General features: G+C 43.3%; 1 protein-coding gene across 14 annotated transcripts in view; it reads right to left on the bottom strand.

Annotated features, from left to right (window-relative positions):
• Nucleotides 1-3,534: 3,534 nt before the first annotated feature.
• Nucleotides 3,535-22,288, bottom strand: part of FAM110B (family with sequence similarity 110 member B) — a 494,939-nt gene continuing 476,185 nt past the window's right edge. For all 14 annotated transcript variants that reach the window (XM_029591322.1, XM_029591320.1, XM_029591317.1 and 11 more), the window contains one exon: nt 3,535-6,422. In XM_029591322.1, the coding sequence (XP_029447182.1) occupies nt 4,994-6,106 (1,113 nt within the window). In that variant the 5' untranslated portion in view covers nt 6,107-6,422 and the 3' untranslated portion in view covers nt 3,535-4,993. The remainder of the gene's footprint in view (nt 6,423-22,288) is intronic.

Genomic DNA, 22,288 nt, shown 5'->3' with positions numbered 1-22,288 from the left:
GGGGAAACTAATTAACATCAAGGTAGAAAGTAAAGTTACATTAAACAGGGAGCGTAAAACCTGGGCAATGGAAGACAGTACAGAATTTAAACTAAGAAACAATTAGAGAGAGATAAATATATAATCAACAAAAACTATAAGATACATAAACATAGATTTATCCTAGGCAGTTATTAGCATGGTATGTCCAGTGGGAGAAGGAAAGGGTGAGGTTGGGTGGGGGGGGGGGGGGGGGAAGGGGAGAGGGAAAAGAGGGGGGTAGGGATTGGGGAGGGGTGGGAGAGTGAGAGTCAGTGATGGTTGAGGAGGATGGTTGTCCTTTATCATCACCCACTCCACCAAGGATATCTCCCAGCTCTATCTTTTTTTAACTGAACAGTATAGCCAAGTCAACCTGCTGTTCTTGCTTGGCAATCTCCTCCTCCCCTCTGCCCTGCTTATATCTATGATTATATCTATCTCTTCCTGGGAGCTCAATATATTACCCCCCTCTCTGCTGCTCCAAGGCCAGTAGACCCAGTGCTGTGGGCTAACAGATCCACTAGTTAAACAAGGAATTGGAGGTAGGGTAGATATCCCAGAAGTCTACTGGACAAACCAGGAGTCATGAGCTGTCTATCATATAAAGTCTTTTGTGGAAAGAGAGGTTCAAGGCCTATTTTTAACAGAGATGCCCGATGCAAGAAAAGGAACTTATAGCCTTAGCTCCATATTTCCTGTAAGCCTTTAAAATTTTCATGCCATTCAACTAAAAAGTCCTTATGACCCATGTCCAGATATCATTAAAGTCAGCCCAGCGGCTCTCAAGATAGCTGTTTCTTATCTAGATTCTTCAGAGGTCTCATTTCTTGCAAATTCACTCAAATGGGATTCATTGAGGAAGGGGCAATTCTGTAAACCAGCTGATCTAGTTCTGTCGTCATGGTTTCACAGTTTTAATTCAAAGCCTCTAATTTATTTTTTGTGTACATACTTTGTCAGTCTGTCGAATAAATTGTAAGTGTTAATGAGTGAAGACCGTACATTCTATGCCTCTGTATAGTGCTGCGTAATCTGATATGTGTTTTACAAACATATGACTAATAATGAATTTGCTCCCATGCATCTCTTATGGGGAAATTGGCAACTTTGCCTGCCTCCTACGTTGCCCTCCCAAACCTAAACCACTTCCCAAATTTGAAACATACAAAAGTTAGATGTCCCTGCCAAGGGCCTACCAGCATACAATATTTGGTTCAACTAGATCTAGCCATTTAGAAATAGAAAGGGAGTTGGAGGACACAGACATACTTGACCAACTGATAAGCTTCTGTTCATTATGGAACTAACGCTACAAAATGTGTGTGCTGACATACACCCTATTGGTTATTTTGCTTCACTTATTGAATAGAATCCAATTTGTCTAGAAAAAAAATTGTAAGACCAATCACATGCTTCATTAGCAGGTATATTTCAAATATTACTTTTAAAACTAAACATATAGATGCCGTTAAAAATTCAGAAAAAATATTGCACACCTTCATACAAAATACCTCTAGATTTCAAAAATCATTTTGAGTTTAAAAATGTACATATGTGGCATTTGTAGGCAATTTTAAACACTTTGAGAGGTACAGTACATTATGCACAAAGAAAGTGTGAAAGCAGGTGGACTCAGGTTATTGTAGAAATCCTGTTAAAAGTGCTCAAGCTTCACAGTAAAACAATGTTGCTGTGGTAATAATTAAAGTGATACTTGCAGAAAAAATATTTAGTTATGTTTGCATTAGTTTATTGCTTATTGCAAGTTAACCTAGAAGATGTGGTAGGCCTGATTGACAAACTGAAGAGTAGTAAATCACCTGGACCGGATGGTATACACCCCAGAGTTCTGAAGGAACTAAAAAATGAAATTTCAGACCTATTAGTAAAAATTTGTAACTTATCATTAAAATCATCCATTGTACCTAAAGACTGGAGGATAGCAAATGTAACCCCAATATTTAAAAAGGGCTCCAGGGGCGATCCGGGAAACTACAGACCGGTTAGCCTGACTTCAGTGCCAGGAAAAATAGTGGAAAGTGTTCTAAACATCAAAATCACAGAACATATAGAAAGATATGGTTTAATGGAACAAAGTCAGCATGGCTTTACCCAGGGCAAGTCTTGCCTCACAAATCTGCTTCACTTTTTTGAAGGAGTTAATAAACATGTGGATAAAGGTGAACCGGTAGATATAGTATACTTGGATTTTCAGAAGGCGTTTGACAAAGTTCCTCATGAGAGGCTTCTAGGAAAAGTAAAAAGTCATGGGATAGGTGGCGATGTCCTTTCGTGGATTGCAAACTGGCTAAAAGACAGGAAACAGAGAGTAGGATTAAATGGGCAATTTTCTCAGTGGAAGGGAGTGGACAATGGAGTGCCTCAGGGATCTGTATTGGGACCCTTACTGTTCAATATATTTATAAATGATCTGGAAAGAAATACGACGAGTGAGATAATCAAATTTGCAGATGACACAAAATTGTTCAGAGTAGTTAAATCACAAGCAGATTGTGATAAATTGCAGGAAGACCTTGTGAGACTGAAAAATTGGGCATCCAAATGGCAGATGAAATTTAATGTGGATAAGTGCAAGGTGATGCATATAGGGAAAAATAACTCATGCTATAATTACACGATGTTGGGTTCCATATTAGGTGCTACAACCCAAGAAAGAGATCTAGGTGTCATAGTGGATAACACATTGAAATCGTCGGTTCAGTGTGCTGCGGCAGTCAAAAAAGCATACAGAATGTTGGGAATTATTAGAAAAGGAATGATGAATAAAACGGAAAATGTCATAATGCCTCTGTATCGCTCCATGGTGAGACCGCACCTTGAATACTGTGTACAATTCTGGTCGCCGCATCTCAAAAAAGATATAATTGCGATGGAGAAGGTACAGAGAAGGGCTACCAAAATGATAAGGGGAATGGAACAACTCCCCTATGAGGAAAGACTAAAGAGGTTAGGACTTTTCAGCTTGGAGAAGAGACGACTGAGGGGGGATATGATAGAGGTGTTTAAAATCATGAGAGGTCTAGAACGGGTAGATGTGAATCGGTTATTTACTCTTTCGGATAGTAGAAAGACTAGGGGACACTCCATGAAGTTAGCATGGGGCACATTTAAAACTAATCAGAGAAAGTTCTTTTTTACTCAACGCACAATTAAACTCTGGAATTTGTAGCCAGAGAATGTGGTTTGTGCAGTTAGTATAGCTGTGTTTAAAAAAGGATTGGATAAGTTCTTGGAGGAGAAGTCCATAACCTGCTATTAAGTTCACTTAGAGAATAGCCACTGCCATTAGCAATGGTTACATGGAATAGACTTAGTTTTTGGGTACTTGCCAGGTTCTTATGGCCTGGATTGGCCACTGTTGGAAACAGGATGCTGGGCTTGATGGACCCTTGGTCTGACCCAGTATGGCATTTTCTTATGTTCTTATGCTTTAAATCCCCTCTTGTTCATTCTTTTCAAAATTATTACAAGAAACAAAAGGGAAACATTTAATGTCTGCATCAAGAGCTATTTATTTAGCATAACACTCTTCTTATAATAACAACTGAAGTATGTACAAATCCTTACAGCATTTACACAATAAAAAAAAAGTTTCCTATCAGCTGATGACGGATAAGGTAGTTTTCGAATGCACTTCGAAGCATGAATACAACATTTAATGATGTTGGCCATTGTCTTTTCTTCTCTCTGCTACCAAACCACTATAATGAAATGACTGTTAATGACTCAGTGGGAAGACACATTTTGTGGTGACAAAAAACCCCAAAAAACAAATAAGTATATGGGGGAGCTGAGGTGCAGCATTAACTGCCAGGAAAGAAAAGTAACAACACTGTCATATGTTTCTTCATTTTTGCTAGGGCAGGAGCAAACTTTAACAGGCAGAGGTGCTGACATATGCAAGACAATGCAACCACAATTTTTCAGATATAAAAATTCAGCTACTCTGGGTACTTACTTCAGAATAAGACATTTTTATACTGATATGGCTGTGTATTTCCAATTTTGTTAATGAAACGCTCAGCATGCTTACAGAAAGACAGCATGGAGTTCTAGTCATGATGTGCTTGACTATTAAAGGCATTCAATATCAGCTATAGGATCTAACCATTTCTGTCAAAAGTTTAAGACTATGAATCTTAAAACAAAAGCGAACACTTTTTTCTGGTTTATTTTCATCCTTTCCAGTTTGATCAGCGTTGCATAATAATTTTACACAGAATTAAACATAAGGTTGCAGGGTCAGAAAAAGAAATGCAAATCCAGTGGACACTTTCCAATAAAGATTTCCCCATATTAAAAAAAGAGGAAATGGACATTACCTGAACAGTGTCTGAAGTTTGCAGTAAAAATGTGTAAATTTCAGACTGAAAATAACTTATTCTCAACTATTAACCAGAAGTGGTACTTTTTATTCTAAGTAGGTTGTGGAATTCTCTCAGTTTTCTTACAGAAAAAAAACATCTTGTAAATCACTTTAGACTAATTTTCAAAAGTACATAACCTCCATGTCTAATGTTTCTTTTTCAGTTCCTATTCTTTATTTTAAATTTGAAAACATTCCTAGAACACTAGTAGGTTAACACATTCTGTAACAGACAGAAAAAACATGATATAATAGCACGACAACCTAAATTTAAATTTTAAAGAAGTTATCTAACCCTTTTTCATGTAAACAAGTTTAATATTAAATGAAGCCCTAATTTGATTCTGGTCTTAAACTTTTGGCAGATTATGTATATGCTGGGCTAGGCTTTGCAGTTATTGTTCAAGTGGAAGCCAAGTCAGTTCACATGTTGACAGGCATGCAACTTGAAAACACTGCACAACAAGCAACACAAAGCAATTTGAGAAGTTTACAAGACTTCAAGTAGACTTCACAACCCTTCACAACTGAATATTCACAAACAATGATACAGCATCTTCTTAACTTATTTTTGGGTTGTCCTTCTTACACATGGGATACTTTCTGTGACTCTCTAGCTTGCTTGATGCTATACAACCACTTGATGATTCTGGCATTTCTTTCAATTGCAGAGATGCCATATGGCACGCGATCATTGGCACTGTCATCATTCCTAAGGTCACTGTTGCTATCCTGAGACTGTTCGCAGTCTGAACTAATCATACTTGCACTGCGAAAGTTGAGGGATACAATATCAGAGTTAGCCCTTGCAAAATTTTCCATTCCAAGATTTTCTAGCTCTTCAGCATCCAGCCCACAGTAGTTAAAGAATCGCTCAACATCTGCATCAACACGAAAATATCTGTCACTTAAGTCTGATTTTGATCGCTGAAGAGATGGTCTTCGAGTGACTCCACAACCAGGCTCCAATGTGTCATTCTCTGGTGATTTCAGAGCAGTTATGGCAGACAACTTGGGTTTTGGAGGCAGAGGTGGAGCTGAACTACTACATGGTATTGCTTTTAAGGATTTCCCACTAGTTACTTTCCTAATGTCTGATGAGCTGTGGGAAACATGTAAAAAGGACTCACTTGAATTTTCAAGCAGCCTTCTGCTAATGTTTGAGTTGCTTTCTTGAGGGCTACCATGGCCCTGAGTGGGGTAAACCTTTAAAGATTCTGCAAAAGAATGGCGGTTAAGTTCTGCAGAGTCAGATCTGTGTGGAGGCCAGTTTCGTGAACCATGTTTGTGACCCGACCCTGAGCTGGAGCCTTCAGAACTGTTAATGATGTTTTTGAGAATTTCTAGCTTTAAGTTCTCTCTTTGCACACTGCTCTCAGTCTTTGCATTGTTATTAAACATTTTCATTGTGGGGCTTCCCAACGCTCGCTTGGTTGCAGGGCACACTGGTGGTTTTGCAAGCACTGCAGGCTTCACAGGCTCTTGTTTGGCATTGATGACCTCTTGACTCTTGACATATTTTGCCTTATCAGCTTCTAGCCTCTCCACTGCACTAAGTCTCTTGGGATTAGGTTCTGCCTGCCTGCGGAAATAATCCGGTCCTTTGTTCAAGATGCGAAGAGGAACAGCAGATGTGAATGTGACTGCAGGACTGACAGGTTTCCCCATGCTACCTGTCTGTAGTGTTTCTGTAGGCATGTTTGGTGGTCTTTCCCCCGCAGCCGTTTTGGATTCTCTTCTTGAATCTCTTAAACGTACCGTGTAGAAACATATACATCAAGCACAATAAATAGATAAATCTCGGAATATGGGCGTTAGCAGCAGCTTCTCATCTCACAGCTCATTAAATACCACTGTGTTTCTTTTCTTTTCCTTGTTTTTAAAGACAGTCTTTGTACAAAATAAAGGCCACCAGACACAAGTTTGTGTTAATCTGCTTTGTTGATTCTTTTTTTTCCTACTAAAAGATGTGGGAGTCTTGTCGTTTTCTTTGTTTTCAACTATAGGCAATGATCTGAAACAAAAATTAATCAATCAAAGGTTAGCATCAGCATGTGACCTCAGAGCTATAGCAAAACAAGAATACTGTATCCTTAGAGTTAATAACTGAAGAGCATGTGCTGAAGTTTTGCAAAAACAGAGAACACAAACGTATCTCAATGTACTTAAGACAGCAGCAATCAAAACTGCATCATAGTTTGCATTTACACTATCTATGTTTCTGTACATATAATATACACTGTAACTATTTTTTTCCTTAGGCACATACGTATGTATATGAACAGTTAATTTACTGCCAAAATTTCATGTCATGAAAAAAATTAAACAAAAAAATTGAATGATACTGTATTTCTCTGAACTTACAAATTTCCTGAACATCCTTGTACTTTCTCTAAACTAGTTTAATAGTTTGTTAGAAAAATATATTCTTTCTTTTTTGAGTGATTGGGGGAGAGGGCAATAAAAAATGCTGGTGTTAAATTGACAAGCAGGTTTGTCTAAGAACACAAAGGTATGCAATAAAAAAGTTCTGGATCTTCTTCATGCCTTATCTAATAAATAGAAGGATGGTTAAAAAAAACTCAGCTTAATTGTAAACCATTATTTTTGATTAAGAAAACCATCATAGATATAGAGATCATCAAATACACAAATGGACACACACACTAGGTATTTATTTTATTTATTTAACAGCTTTTAATATACCGGTGTTCGTGCGGGCACATCACGCCGGTTTACAATAAACTTGAGAAAGGAGGAAAATTACAAAAACAGGGAGCGGGTGAGGGAGCAGGTGAGAAAAGGGGCGGGAGTGGGGGGGATAGAAAGAGGAGGAAGGGATAGCAGCTAAGAAAGTAGAGTAAACCGTAATTGAGGTGGAGGTATTTACAGGAGGAGGTATTTACAGCAGGAGGGCTGCAAAGTGGGATAATTCGAGAAACTAAAGAAACTTATTTACATTGTACATTCTATACCTTGTACCTTATTTACAGCAGAAAGAAGCTACAATTAACTTATGTCAAGCCAAATCAGGTGGTATGTTAGAGAGAAATCCATGGGAAAGTACAGGAAAATGCGGTGGGGGGGGGGAGGCAGGGGGATTGTCTACGGGGGGATGGTTTCGGGGTAGGCCTGTCTGAAGAGCCAGGTCTTGATGCCTTTTTTGAAAGTGGGCAGGGAGGGTTCAAGATGGAGGTGTGTGGGGAGGGAGTTCCAGAGGGCAGGGCCTGCGATGGTGAAGGCTCTTTCCCTGGTGGTGGAGAGATGTGCTGTCTTAAGGGGGGGTGTGTGTAGGGTGCCTGCTAGGGTGGATCTTGTGGGGCGATGGGAAATGTGAAAGTGGGGCATTTTCTTAAGCCAGGCGGAGTTGCTTTTGTAGAGAATGTTGTGAAGTATGGTTAGGGTTTTGTATTGGGAGCGGAAGTGGATGGGTAGCCAATGCAGATCTACAAGAATGGGAGTAATATGCTCTCTTTTGCGTGTATTAGTTAGGATTCTTGCCATGGCGTTCTGTAAAGTTTGTAGCGGTTTGATGGTGGAGTAAGGAAGGCCTAGCAACAGGGCGTTGCAGTAGTCCACTTTGGAAAATATGGTGGACTGTAGGACTAAACGGAAGTCAGGAGTATGGAGTAGTGGCCTGAGATTTTTAAGTATCTGGAGTTTGTAGAATCCTGCTTTAAGCAGGGATTTGATGTGTGGCTTGAAGTTGAGGTGTTGGTCGAGTGTGACTCCCAGGTCTCTTACAGAGGGGGGTAGGGCGTGGGTGAGGGTGGAGAGGGTTGCCGTGGCGGAGGAGGCGTGTTCAGGTTGCTTGGATATGAAGAGTAATTCGGTTTTGGTTGCATTAAGTGCAAGGTGTAGGTTGGCTAATAGGGAGTTGATGGTGGCTAGGCAGGATTCCCAGAAGAGGATGGTTTCATTGAGCATTTTTTGAATGGGGATGAGAATTTGCACATCGTCAGCATATAAAAAGAAGTCCAGGCCTAGGTTTGAGAGTAATTTGCAGAGGGGTAGGAGGTAGATATTGAAAAGGGTGGAGGAAAGGGAGGAGCCCTGGGGAACGCCTTGCATGAGAGGAACGTGAGCGGATTCAAAGTTATCAAGTTTTATAAGGTATTCTCTGTTTGCAAGGTAAGAAGCAAACCAGTCTAGTGCTGTGTCGGCAATGCCTATCTCTGCCAAGCGGGTGAGAAGGATCTTATGATTGACAGTGTCAAAGGCTGCCGATATATCCAGTAAGGCAAGTAAAAAGGATTTACCTTGGTCAAGACCGATAAGTATGGTGTCAGTTATAGCTAGAAGGAGATTTTCAGTGTTGCGGCCTTTCCGGAAACCAAATTGTGAAGGGTGTAGGAGGTTGTGTTCCTCGAGGTAGTTGGTGAGCTGGGTATTGACTGCCTTTTCGAGGACTTTTGCAATGAAAGGAAGGTTGGAGATGGGCCGGTAGCTTGCAGGATCGGAGGGATCAAGGGAGGTTTTTTTTAGGAGTGGCTTCACAACGGCATGTTTGAGGGGATCTGGGACTCTGCCGAAAGTGAGGGAGCAATAAATGATATCAGCTAGGGGTTTGGCGATGGTGGTGGGAATGGAGAGGAGGGTTTTGGAGGGGATTGCGTCTGCAAAGTGTGTGGCTGGTTTCATCTTTTTGAGGATGGTCTCAATTTCAAGGGTGGAAGTGAGGTCGAAGGATTTGATGCTGGTGCTATTGTGAATAGGGGGGGGGGGGGGGGGGTTGTGGGGTTGTGGGGGAAGCGTAGGAGGATACTGGATATTTTATGTTGGAAGTATTTAGCAAGCTCCTCGCATTTTTCCTTGGAGTGTTCTTCGAGGGTGGTAGGGTGGGGGGTCTTAGTGAGATCTGTGACATAAGAAAAGAGGGCGTTGGCGTTGAATTGCAGGTCGTGAATTTTTGATGCATGGAAGTCCCTTTTGGCGTTGATGGTGGCTTTCCGGTAGCTGTACAGTGATTGTTTATACACTGCTTTGTACTGGGGGGAGGGTAGGCGGCGCCACAGGCGTTCTTTTGACCTGAGGTCCTGCTTTAATTTTTGTAGTTCGTTAGTGTACCAAGGTTTTTTTTTTTTCTGTAGGAGGGGGATTTCTTTGTGTGTCAAGGGGCAGAGATCATTGGCTATTGTTTTGGTGATATGATTCCAGGAGTGAAGGGCTGCGTCTGGATCTGACAGGTCAATGTTTTTTATTGCTTTGTCTAATGCTGTGGTCATGCTTTCTGATGAGCAGGGTTTCCGGAAGGAGATGGTTTTATTTTTTTGGGTTCGTGGTATCATGCCGGGGGAATTTAGACAGATTTGGGCATTGATGTCTATAGAGTTTTATAGTTTTTTTTCATTGCACACATCTGTCCTTCAGTCAATAACATTTGATACATCATGCATACCAGGTAACACATACAATATTGTTCATCTAAAGTTGTCAATTTTATTATACCATGTTTGAAAGCCAACTGAAGTCCAGCTCCTAGGCTGTTATGCCGTCATCATACTGACATGGGGCCCTTACGCTATGGCATTATGGACCTTTATTTTCCCATCCCTCATAAGTATAATTGTGTGCAAATGTTTGAGCAGTCCTGATCAAACTATATGTTTCAATGCATCTCTAAGTGAACAGAAGTTGACACAAACTCTATATGATACAATGTAAGCTCTGCCAGTGTCAGCCTGATTGCCGTTGTTCTGATAGACAATATAACTTTAGCGATTTTGATTGTTGTGGCATGAACCTTTCCAGTATAAGCTTTAAATTTGTTTTGGATTTGAACTTTATATCCTTAAAGTTCACATTTGATTGAGTGTATTCTTGATTTGTGGGGTCCCTCCCGATGCATTCTTCATGAAACATGGCCCGTGTCAGGGGACGGACAACCTTGAAATAAGCAAATGTTGCTTACCTGTAACAGGTGTTCTCACAGGACAGCAGGATGTTAGTCCTCACATATGGGTGACATCACAGGATGGAGCCCAATCACGGAACACTTTTGTCAAAGTTTCTAGAACTTTGACTGGCACCTACTGGGCATGCCCAACATGGCACTAACCCTGCAGCCAGCAGGTGCCCCCCTTCAGTCTTGTTTAAAAGCTACAGGAAGTGCCGAAAAATAAAATAAGAAACATAACGAACCCAACACCGCGGGGCGGCGGGCGGGTTTCGTGAGGACACCTGTTACAGGTAAGCAACATTTGCTTTCTCACAGGACAAGCAGGATGGTAGTCCTCACATATGGGTGAGTACTGAGCTGAGGAAGTCCGAGTGTGCACCAAATGTACCCAGGTGTGCAAGGCACTAGGACTGGGGTGAATTTTGGCTGAGGGCATCCTGAACCCTACCGGGCAAGTGGAAGGGTGTTGGTACGTCAAGTTGTGAATAGGTTGCGCAGGACAGATTAGCGGAAAATGGAATCTTGTCTTCTGGATTTGTCCAAGCAATAGTGGGCTGTAAAGGTATGGAAAGAACTCCAGGTGGCAGCCCTGCAAATGTCAGGAAGCGGCACCGATCGTAGGTGTGCTACTGAAGTCGCCATGGCCCTCACAGAGTGTGCTTTAACAAGGTCTTAAAGCGGAATGCCTGCTTGCTGATAGCAAAAGGATATGCAATCCGGATATGCAAAAGAATATGCAAAAGGATATGCAAAAGGATATGCAATCCTCCGCAGGAGGAGAGAGTCTGCTTACCCACAGGCTGCCCCAATTTGGTGGAATGGAAAGAGACAAACAATTGAGTGCTTTTCCTGTGGGCAGCTGTAAGGTCTAGGGCAGGGGTCAGGAACCTTTTTGGCTGAGAGAGCCATAAACGCCACATATTTTAAAAAGTAATTCCATGAGAGCCATACAATATGCTTAAAACTAAATACATGTAAATGTGTGCATTTTATGTAAGATCACACTTTTAAAGTACAATAAGTCACTGAAAATATTACACCAGGCCTTAAGACACCAATACATCTCCTATTAGGAAAACGGACCAAGTCAGGCTGCTATAGAGTCCTACACAGAAACTACACGCCAGCAGAAAACCTCACCTGAATCACGTGCTGTCCCTCACCTAACATAGAATAAAGAGACCAAAACGCATAACAAGAAGCATGCAGAAAAAACTGAATTGGAAACTGCAACAAGCCAGAGTCTCTGTATGCAGTGTAACATAGGAAAAAAGAAACATCACCCATCCTTATAAAACAAATCAAGAAATATAAAATCATCAGCAGTAAAACTGTACTAACAAAAAGAACATATTTCGAAACAGCTGATGAGTGGAATATCCAATAATTAAAAACTCATATAAAATATTTCCAGGTACCAATAAAATATTTTAAAATAGCAGACACAAAGACCCAGTAATGAAAAATAATAAGGATACAAAAATTTTTTGCTCTGCATACCTGGGAACGTTTGATATCCAGGTGTCCTGAGATTGTTCTGAATTAGCAGGAGGTGGGGTGGTTTGCTTAGAACTTTCTCCTCTCTCAGTCACATACCAGCGCTCTCTCTCACACTGGCTCTCAATGACACACCTATACACACATGCTCTCAGTACTCACATATACACATGTTTTTTCTCTCTCACTTATATAGGCTCTTAATTACACATTTACACACATGCTGTCTATCTTTTCACGCTTACACACACACACAGGCTTTCAATCACATAAATACATGCTGTCTTTTTCTCTCACACACAGACTCTCATTCACATGCTTACAAACATGCCCTCTCTTTCTCTCATTTACACACAGGCTCTCAATCACATACTCACATGCTCCATCACCTAAACCAGCTCTCAATCACACACAGACACACATGATCTCTCTCTCTCATTTAAACACAGGCTCTCAATCACATATTCACATGCTCCATCACCTAAACCAGCTCTCAATCACACACAGACACACATGATCTCTCTCTTACTTATACACACAGGCTCTTAATCATACATACACATGATTTCTCTCACACACAAAGGATCTCAATCATACACACATACTCTTTCACACAAACAGGTTTTCAATCACAAACTTACACATACAGGTTCCCAATGGTAAACTTACATTCATGCTCTCTCTCACAGGCAGGCTCTCAGTCACAGACATACTATCTTTCACATATACAGGCTCTCAATCATTCACATACATGCAATCTCACACACACACACACGGCCCCTCACCCCCCCCCCCCCACGGCCTGGAAGAGGAAGTGGAGAGTATCGGGTACGTGCGCGGCAAGAAGAGGCCACGCTAGTGCGCTCGGCATCGGCCCGAAGAAAAGAAGACTGCAGCGCGGCTCGGAGGAAAATGAAGAGGTTCAACCGCGGCCGATGGGACTCCGCCTCCGTGAGGGCTGAAAATGAAGGAGGTTAGCGTTGGGAGGAGGCTGCTGCTGCCGCGAGTTCCCGGGGTGGGGGTGAGAGAGAGTGAATGAGCTCGTTCACTCTCTCTCACGCACGCACCCGATACTCTCCACTTCCTCTTCCGGGCCGCGGGAAGGGGGGGGGGCGGGAAGAAGAGAGCACGCCGGTGCCGCTGACTCCAGCTGTCCTGCCGCGTTTCGCCCGGGCTGACAGCATTTTAAGCCTGGGCAGAGGAGGACCGGGGAGCAGCTGGGTCAGCGGGGGACAGGAAAGTGTGGTGACACTTGTCCGCGAGCCAGATGCAGCCCTCAAAAGAGCCATATCTGGCTCGCGAGCCATGGGTTCCCGACCCCTGGTCTAAGGAGAACGCTAGAGCACAGTTGCAATCAAGGGTATGCAAAGCCTGCTCTCCTGGATTGGAAAGGGGCCTGGGAAAAAAGGTAGGTAGCATAATGGATTGATTGAGATGAAACTCCGATACTACCTTAGGCAAGAACTTTGGGTGAGTGCAGAGTACTGCCCGGTCTTGCAGAAGTTTAGTGTAAGGCGGATAGGTAACTAAGGCCTGTAACTCACTAACTCTGTGAGCAGAAGTGATTGCCAAAAAGAAAATCACTTTCCCTGTGAAATAGCGAAGTTCACAGGAGTGGAGAGGCTCGAAAGGTGGTTTCATGAGCCTTCCTAAAACAAGGTTAAGGTCCCAAGAAGGGGCCGGAGGACGCAGTGGAGGCTTGAGGTGAAGCAAGCCCTTCAGAAAACGTGTTACAAGGGGTTGTACTGATATAGGAACATCCCCAACACCTTTATGGAAGGCGGCCACCGCACTAACATGCATTCTGATGGAGGACGTTTTTAGACCTGACTCCAACAAGTGCCAGAGATAGTCCAGAAACTTCGTGATTGGACAGGTAAAGGGGTCAAGGGATTGAGAAGAGCAACATGACTGAAACCTGTTCCATTTGTAAGAATAAGATTTTCTCGTGGAAGGCTTCCGTGAAGCAATCAGAACATGGGAAATGGATTCAGAAAGGTTAAGTGGCTGAAGGATTAACCTTTCAACATCCATGCCGTCAGGGACAAGGCTTGCAGATTTTGGTGGCACAGGCACCCGTCATTTTGCATAATCAGAAGCGGGCCCTTTCCCAAGGGAATGTGACTGCGAATGGAGAGATCCTGAAGTATTGGAAACCACACTTGGCGAGGGCTGTGAGGTGCTATCAGGATCATGGTTCCCTTGTCCTGACGTAACGTCACGAGAGTCTTCGAGAGAAGTGGAAGTGGAGGGAGTGCATATAGGAGACCTGTCGCCCATGAGAGGGAGAATGCATCTCTTGGTTGTGAGTGTTGGCTGCGAGTGAGAGAGCAAAAGTTCTCTACTTTGCGGTTTTGACATGTCGCGAAGAGATCTATGTGAGGGTAACCCCATTGTTGGAAGATCGAGTTTGCCACTGAGGGTTGAAAGACCACTCGTGCGGTTGAAAGGCGTGACTTAGCTTGTCTGCTAACACATTGTCCACTCCCGGCAAGTAGGTGGCCCTGAGATACATCGAGTGGGAGAGGGCCTCCACCCATATCTGCACAGCTTCCTGACACAGAAGGTAGGAGCCAATCCCTCCCTGTTTGTTGATGTACCACATGGCCACCTGGTTGGCCGTCTGGATCAGGATGACTTGATTGGAGAGGTGATCCTGAAATACACTGAGAACATATCTGATTGCTCGCAGCTCCAGAGAATTTATTTGGTGTTTGGCTTCCTCTGTAGACCAAGATCCTTGTGTCTGCAGATCGGCCATGTGGGCTCCCCAGCCGAAGTTGGAAGCATCGGTGGTGAGAGTTATTTGAGGGTCTGGAGCCTGGAAGGGCAAGCCCTGGAGGAGATTGACCTGATTTTTCCACCAGGCGAGAGACTGATGGAGTGAATCGGTGACGTGGACAATGGTCGACAGGGGCTGAATGCATTGAGTCCATCGTGACCTTAAAGTCCACTGCATGACTCTCATGGCCAAGCGGGCCATTGGGGTGACCTGAACTGAGTACGCCATGTGTCCCAGGAGAATGAGAAAGTAGTGTGCAGTTGTGGAGTGCTGAGACTATAGCTGGTGTGCAAGAGACACGAGAGTGAGAGCTCGCTGTCGAGGCAGAAAAGCCTTTGCCTGCAAGGTGTCCAAGTCTGTCCCAATGAACAATAAGGTTTGAGATGGGACTAAGTAGGATTTGTCATTGTTGACGAGAAATGCAAGTGAAATTAGAGTGTGTAAAGTAAGATGTAGGGGCGACAGAGCAGCTTGCTGAGTGGGAGCCCTGATTAAGCAATCATCTAGATAGGGGTAGACGTGAACACGTTGAGTCCTGAGGAAGGCTGCAACCACGACGAGGCATTTTGTGAAGACTCGTGGTGCAGAAGCGAGGCCGAATGGAAGCACTCGGTACTGATAGCGCTTGGGGCCTACTAGAAACCTCAGGTATTTGCGATGAGATGGAATTATCGCGAAATGAGTGTATGCATCCTGGAGGTCTAGAGAGCAGAACCAGTCTCCTCTTTGTAGAAGAGGAAGAAGAGAGCCCAAGGTTACCATTTTGAACTTCTCTCGCTGGATTGGACGAATGCCTCCCGATTTTTTGGGGATTAGAAAGTACTGGGAATAGAACCCTAGGCCATGCTGACAGTAGGGTACTGGTTCTATTGCCTTGGACTGGAGGAGGAGGGAGACCTCCTGTTCCAGAAGGATGGAGTGATCGGATTTTCTCCACGTCGGTAGAGGTGGGGAATCCGGTGGAATGGAGAGAAAGTTCAGACAATAACCTTGAGCAATTATCGCTAGGACCCACTGGTCTGAGGTGATTGAGTGCCACCTGTTGTTGAAATGGCACAATCAACCTCCCACTGGTATGTGGGGCAATAGAAGCTGGCTGCTGCTCTCTATGCAGGAGTCAAAAACCGGAAGCAGGGCCTGGCTGAGGGGCTGCTTGTGGTTTTTGTTTCCGTGTCTGACGAGACTGGGCTTTTGAAACGGTCTCGTAGAACGGGTTCTAGTTGGTGGCGGTAGGACTTCTTTGGGTGGAAGAATGACTTCTTAGAGTCCTTCCGAAAGGGCTGTTTTGAGGAGTATTCAGAAGGCATGAGAGAGAGCTGTCGCAGGGTTTCATGATGGTCCTTTAGTTCCGCCACTGTCCGTTGAATCTGCTCACCAAACAGATTGTCTGCTACACAGGGGAGGTCAGACAATCTGTCCTGAACTTTAGGGCGAAGGTCAGAGGACTTGACCCAGGCCTATCGTCTTGCCGAGATAGCAGCTGCAGATACCCTGGTAGCAGTGTCAAAGATATCGTAAGATGATCTGATCTCACGTTTGCCTGCCTCAAACCCCTTGTTTGCTAGGGTTTGGAGTTGCTCTTGAAATTTCTGAGGCAGGAGTCTGTTAAGTCTTGTATCTGCTTAAATGAGACTATTATATTAAGTCATATAGAGCTGATGAGGCAATTCTGGAGATGAGCATTGATCCCTGGAAGACACGGCGACCAATGGCATCTAGAAATTTCTGTTCTTTGACTGGGGGAAAGGAAGTGTGAGGTTTTGATCTCCTTGCTCTTTTCTGGGCAGATTCGACAACCACAGATTGGTGATCCAATTGAGATTTGTGAAAGCCTGAAGGTGACTGAACGAGATAGGTGGTGTCAGCTTTCCTGTGGACTGGAGCAACAGAGCCAGGATGTTCCCAGTTCTTTTTGAGGAGATCTGGAAGAACCTGGTGGATAGGGATGGAGGTTATTTCCTTGGGAGTATCCAGGAATTGTAAAAGCTTCATCATTTGATGCCTGTCATCTTGTTCAGTCTGTAATTGGAAGGGAACCAATTCAGACATCTCCTTCACAAAATTTATGAAGGAAAGGTTCTCTGGAGGAGAACGCTTTCTGCTTTCTGTAGGTGAAGGTGGTGAAGGCAAATCATCGGTGTCTGGTGAATAATCATCAGTCCAGGTGTCGTAGGGATTAGCACCTGCTCCTCTAGGGACTAGAGGAGGACAGGGCGGTGGGCTCCCTGAAGGTCCTGGTCGAGGCTCCGAAGGACTCGAAGGAATAACTGGAGGCACCGATAAGGGCATCGAAGGCACTTGTGCAGGCATCGAGGGCATCGATGGATGGCTCGGTGGTGCCGACTGACGCGTGGATCGGTTGCACCGACGGACGTATTGGCATCGACAGCTGAGGCATCGGCAGAACCCCCGATGGAGGGATGTGGAACAGTGTTTCTCCTCCCGATGACAAAGGAAGCGGGGAGGGCACCAGAGCCATCGGTGACCCGGAGTCCATCGATGGAAAAGCGGCCATAAGTGCTTCCATCCTCGAGAGCAGTGCTGCCAACGCTGCTGGAATCAGGTCAGTAGTCTGTTCCGCAATCGGTACCGGTGCTGGAGGAACCTGGAGTCGATGACCTCCTGAACCATCCGGTCCAGTTCTTCTCGGAGACCTGGAGCAAGCAGCCCCGGCTCCGGAACAGAAGAAGGAGACAGAGGTATAGCCGGAGGGACCACCGCTAAAGGCGGAGTCGCAGATCCCGATACCCTGTCGGGTGAGGGTTGCCTTGGTGACCCGGTCGCCGAAAAGGTCGGTGCCTTTTCTGGATGGGGCTTCTTCAACGGCGGCTCGGACGATGCCGAGGTCGATGATTTCGCTCGCTCGATGGTCCAAGACATTTGATGCCGGTGGCGATATTTATCTCTATGATCCCCTTGGTCCTGAGGGGGAGTAGAGGGTGTCAAAGGCCAAGAAGTCGTCGATGCTGGACGGTCACTGGCCAGAGGTCGATGCTGGCACGAAGTTGACGATGCCAGTTCTGAAGACGTTGTCGGGGTTTGAGCACGGAAGAGAAGTTCAATCTTCTCCATTCTAGCCTTGCGACCTTTTGGTGTCGCAAGGGCACATTTGGTGCAGGTTAGGACATCGTGCTCACATCCGAGACACATTACACAGACTTTGTGAGGGTCTGTGATGGACATGGTGCGATTACAGTCTGGGCACCGGCGGAACCCCGACGCCATGGCCATGAAAATATTGAGCCGCGGTACGGTTGACGGCAGGTAGGTCGCGAGGGCCAAACTCGACGGTAGTGGACGGAAAACGGGTAAAAAAACTTACTGGAGTACCGCGGCTTGAAAAAGTTGAAGGGGGGACCCCTGTGGGGTAAATTAAATTTTAGTAATTCCGTGAGGAAAATTCCTGTCAGGAATCTCTGCAGAGATCCTTAACCGCGTGACTACTGCTGCACGGAAAAAAAAAAGACTGAAGGGGGACCCCTGCTGGCTGCAGGGTTAGTGCCATGCTGGGCATGCCCAGTAGGTGCCAGTCAAAGTTCTAGAAAGTTTGACAAAAGTGTCCCGTGATTGGGCTCCATCCTGTGATGTCACCCATATGTGAGGACTACCATCCTGCTTTGTCCTGTGAGAATAAGCTTTTGGCCTTTGCTGACACATCAGAACCTCTCCTCCTTTAAACTCCTTTAAACTCTTTTTGTTGCCAGAGGAAACTCTGGAATTTGTTGCCAGAGGATGTGGTTAGTGCAGTTAGTATAGCTGTGTTTAAAAAAAGATTGGATAAGTTCTTAGAGGAGATGTCCATTACCTGCTATTAAGTTCACTTAGAGAATAGCCACTGCCATTAGCAATGGTAACATGGAATAGACTTAGTTTTTGGGTACTTGCCAGGTTCTTATGGCCTGGATTGGCCACTATTGGAAACAGGATGCTGGGCTTGATGGACCCTTGGTCTGACCCAGTATGGCATTTTCTTATTTTCTTACAATATGATAGTTACTTGTAAACTTTATGGACATTGTTTCACATTGATTGACAAAGTTAAACAACATATTTCTGCAATACTTAATGCAAAATTACTATTTGATGATTTTAACCGACTGAAAATAATAAAAAAGTGCATTCAGCATGTGCACAAGTTTGGACATCCTTCCAGCTGATTGCTTACTACTTTTTTGAAAAAAAGTTAACAAAGCCCAAAACATTAATTATCTCAATTGGCCTTCTGACTTTGATTATTGTCTACTTCGAACAACCATAAGCTGTATGAGCATTTGAAAATGAAGATAATTTTCTCTTACAAAGCTGTCAGCTTGCGATTTCACTGTAAGAAACATTCTTAAGAAATGGAACTGGACAGGGGCTTGCGCCTGCCGCTGAGCCTATGCAAGATAGGCTCGGCGCGCGCAGGGGCAGCTTTTCGGGGGTTAAGCGCGTAACCCTTTGAAAATCTGTCCCTAGGTGTTTTGGCTTCTTCACCAACAAGCCCTAAAAAATTCTTCCTCTCCAGCACTTTCTGTTCCAGACTGCCTTAGCAGCACAAACCAGATTTGGAATGCAGTCCATCAAGCTGACTTCCTGTCGTTAGTTATTAGTGAATGATCCAAGACTTTTAATTAGGTCACTTGTAAAGTTATTCATACTAACTCTGAGTTGCCCTGAGTTAATACAGAAACACTTAATTAGATCAATACTCACTACTTTGGTCTAATATGTATACAGTGCTTTCTGTATTTACTAACAACTTTATAAACTGTATAACCATCAGATTCACAGTAAACTAAAGTATAGATTACAGGCTTTGATAATCTAGAAATGTTTTCACTTAGAGTACCTACTGTCTGAAATTTGAAAATAAGGTATGAACCTTCAAAGTATGTAAATATTAATTTTTGGGCTCTCGTGATATTATACAATATCGCATAATGTGTACAAGCAGTATACTACTAGTTATATATACATGAAAGGACATAGGTTGATAGGTGCTGCAAGCAATGTCTCATATAATATGAGAGATACCATCTTGTACTGGTTAGTTAAGAGGACAACAGGGCATATAAAGGTATAAGATTCTCACGGTCCCTTGAAGATTGTATCAATACCTAGTATACTATCACAGACCTTTACAGCACAAATTTATTGAGCACCTATGATTTTCACATTTGTAAATACTTTAACAAGGTTCCTTAAGTGTCTTTCCGTTGCTCCTATAATTGAAAAAAATAAAATAATAAAACACGCGGGTATGCAGCTGTTGAAGCTGGTATTAGATTGTTGTTTATCATGATCTTAGAACTGCTTGACTTGCAGCATCAGTCCATCTCTTATGTTTCCTCTAATAATATTTCTTTCAAAAGCAGAAGGAACAGCAAAGGCATGGGAAAAGGTATATACTTTAACAAGCCATGACATAATATTGCTCGACTTCAAAATAGCTCTTTACTTGGCATGTTCCAGAATTCCAAAATATTTTAAAAACTTGGGAGAAGCCACATAAAATAAACTCTCTCTCCCCCCGCTCCAATACATGCATACTTTCATTTGCAATGTTAAATACAATTATGAAAAATACCCTAACTACAAGAAACTCTAGTAGAATAAAACTGTCTATAGTTATTCCCCTGCATAAAAGCTTACTAAATAATTCCTATGTTATCTAACTAAATTATACAATTCTGGCTATACTGAACTGATTTATCATTGGTATATAATATTAGTAAGTAGTACTCTTCGTTTAAAGGAAATTAACTTTTACAAATATTTATAACTCGCCACGTCTGAGGACTACCATCCTGCTTGTCCTTGGTGAACTGAGGCAAGTGGTACTAACTGTGAGTAATTGAAGTACACTCTGAAGGTAAAGGCAGTCTACTAATGTGTATGAATTAAAGTGGCAAATAAAGATAAAGTGTTTTAAGAAAGGCCGGAGTCAGGGAATCACTGCTCTTTCCCACAATCCTTAAAATCATTCTTTTTGTCAAAAATAGCTTCTGTGGTAAAATGACAACTGGGGAGGGGGGAGTGGAAATTTAAATACACACCTGGTTATTAAATTGCATTCAAGGAATGCCATAGGGAAGGCTCAAGGATGCATTCTATGAAAAGGATTAGAAAATTATGTGGCAACTCTGGCATATCTGCAGCAATATGATTGCAATTATACATTTCTTAATATGCACAGTCTCACTTTCTATAGCAAATAATTTAAAAGTGGAAGGATTTAATAATTTTCCAATCTTTGTTGTATGTCTAGTTATTTTCGTTTGTTCCTTTTATTTTTTTCATACCTTCCTTTCTGTCTTGTCTCTTTCTCTCTCTCTTTGACCTAGCACTTCCCTTTCAAAGGTGCCACTTTTCTCCTCTTTTTTCTATCTGACTCAAATCTTTTGGACTTCCCTTTCATTCACTCCCTTTCCTGCTTCCTTCCCATTCATAGGTGCCAGGTGGTGACAATGATGGCAGAGGTAGCTGTGCATGGGTAGGGCAAGATGCAGTGGCTAAATTAGTGTCAAGGTTGTTTTTTGTGATTATGTAGCAAGGTCTAGATCTGCAACCTTTTCCTTGGCTGAGGAACTGCGAAAAAATGGAGGCCCTAGAAGTAAGTTAATGCTAACTTTCACCAACTATATAAGTATTCCTATGCAGCAAGAGATAGATATGACCATTACAAATTCTACCAGAAACCTACAAGAGACTACTCAAACTTTGCTTGCATGAGATACTGGTGCTACTATACAGGCAGTGTTTCTCCCGCCAGCAGTCCCGTTTCAGGCAGGCCCCATAATGGTAGGGAACGCTACTGGGAGGAAATGCACCAAATCCCCAACCATGGAAAGGGAAACAAATGTTATTTCTAAGCTACTTCCTCCAGTTTTAGATGTACAGTACAATATTTTTTCTCTATGCACCCTCCCAGCATTTCAGGATCATAGACCGAGAGACTCTTACAGCAGGAATGCATGATTCACATTCCAAACCCCAAAGAGAAGCCTTAAGTAGTCCAAGAAATTATGGGGGCAATTCTGAATAGCCCACATTATTTGCACAAAGGGCATTTTTAGCCCATGTACACTGCAGTCAGTTTTTAAATTATAAATATGCTTGGTTTCCTCTGACAATTAACAGCCATAAAGTAGACATGCTAAAAATGTCCCCAGATTTTGCACTTGTACAGGTGCTTGAGAAAGGGTAACATTTTTAAAATGTCAAGTCCATGTGCTGCTTTACTCTCCCTTGCCCTGAGATTGCCTCTTTTAACTCAGCTAATATCAGGCGGGCTGTGAAAGTTTCTCTGCGTACATTTAGGTAGGCAGAGGAGTGAAATTTTCAGCCAAGCTTTTTGTCCCCAGGCAAATGACTTTGAAAACTGTCCAGCATGAAGAGGGAACCCCTTCAAATATGAAAAATATTACAGGCTTCATTTAAAAAAATGTTGGACATGAAGGAGTTCCCCTGGAGGCAGACATGCTCTGCCCATACTTGGATTGTAGTGGAAGCTATACAAGAAAAAGAAAGCAGTTGCTTACCTGTAACAGGTGTTCTCACAGGACAGCAGGATGTTAGTCCTCACATATGGGTGACATCATCAGGATGGAGCCCAATCACGGAACGCTTTTGTCAAAGTTTCTAGAACTTTGACTGGCACCTACTGGGCATGCCCAGCAATGCACTGACCCTGCATCCAGCAGAGGTCCCCCTTCAGTCT

The sequence above is a fragment of the Rhinatrema bivittatum genome, chromosome 2 (assembly GCF_901001135.1).
Source record: "Rhinatrema bivittatum chromosome 2, aRhiBiv1.1, whole genome shotgun sequence".
NCBI lineage: Eukaryota > Metazoa > Chordata > Amphibia > Gymnophiona > Rhinatrematidae > Rhinatrema > Rhinatrema bivittatum.
The sequence above is the reverse complement of the archived record's forward strand: the minus strand, read 5'-3'. Positions and strand labels throughout refer to the sequence as shown.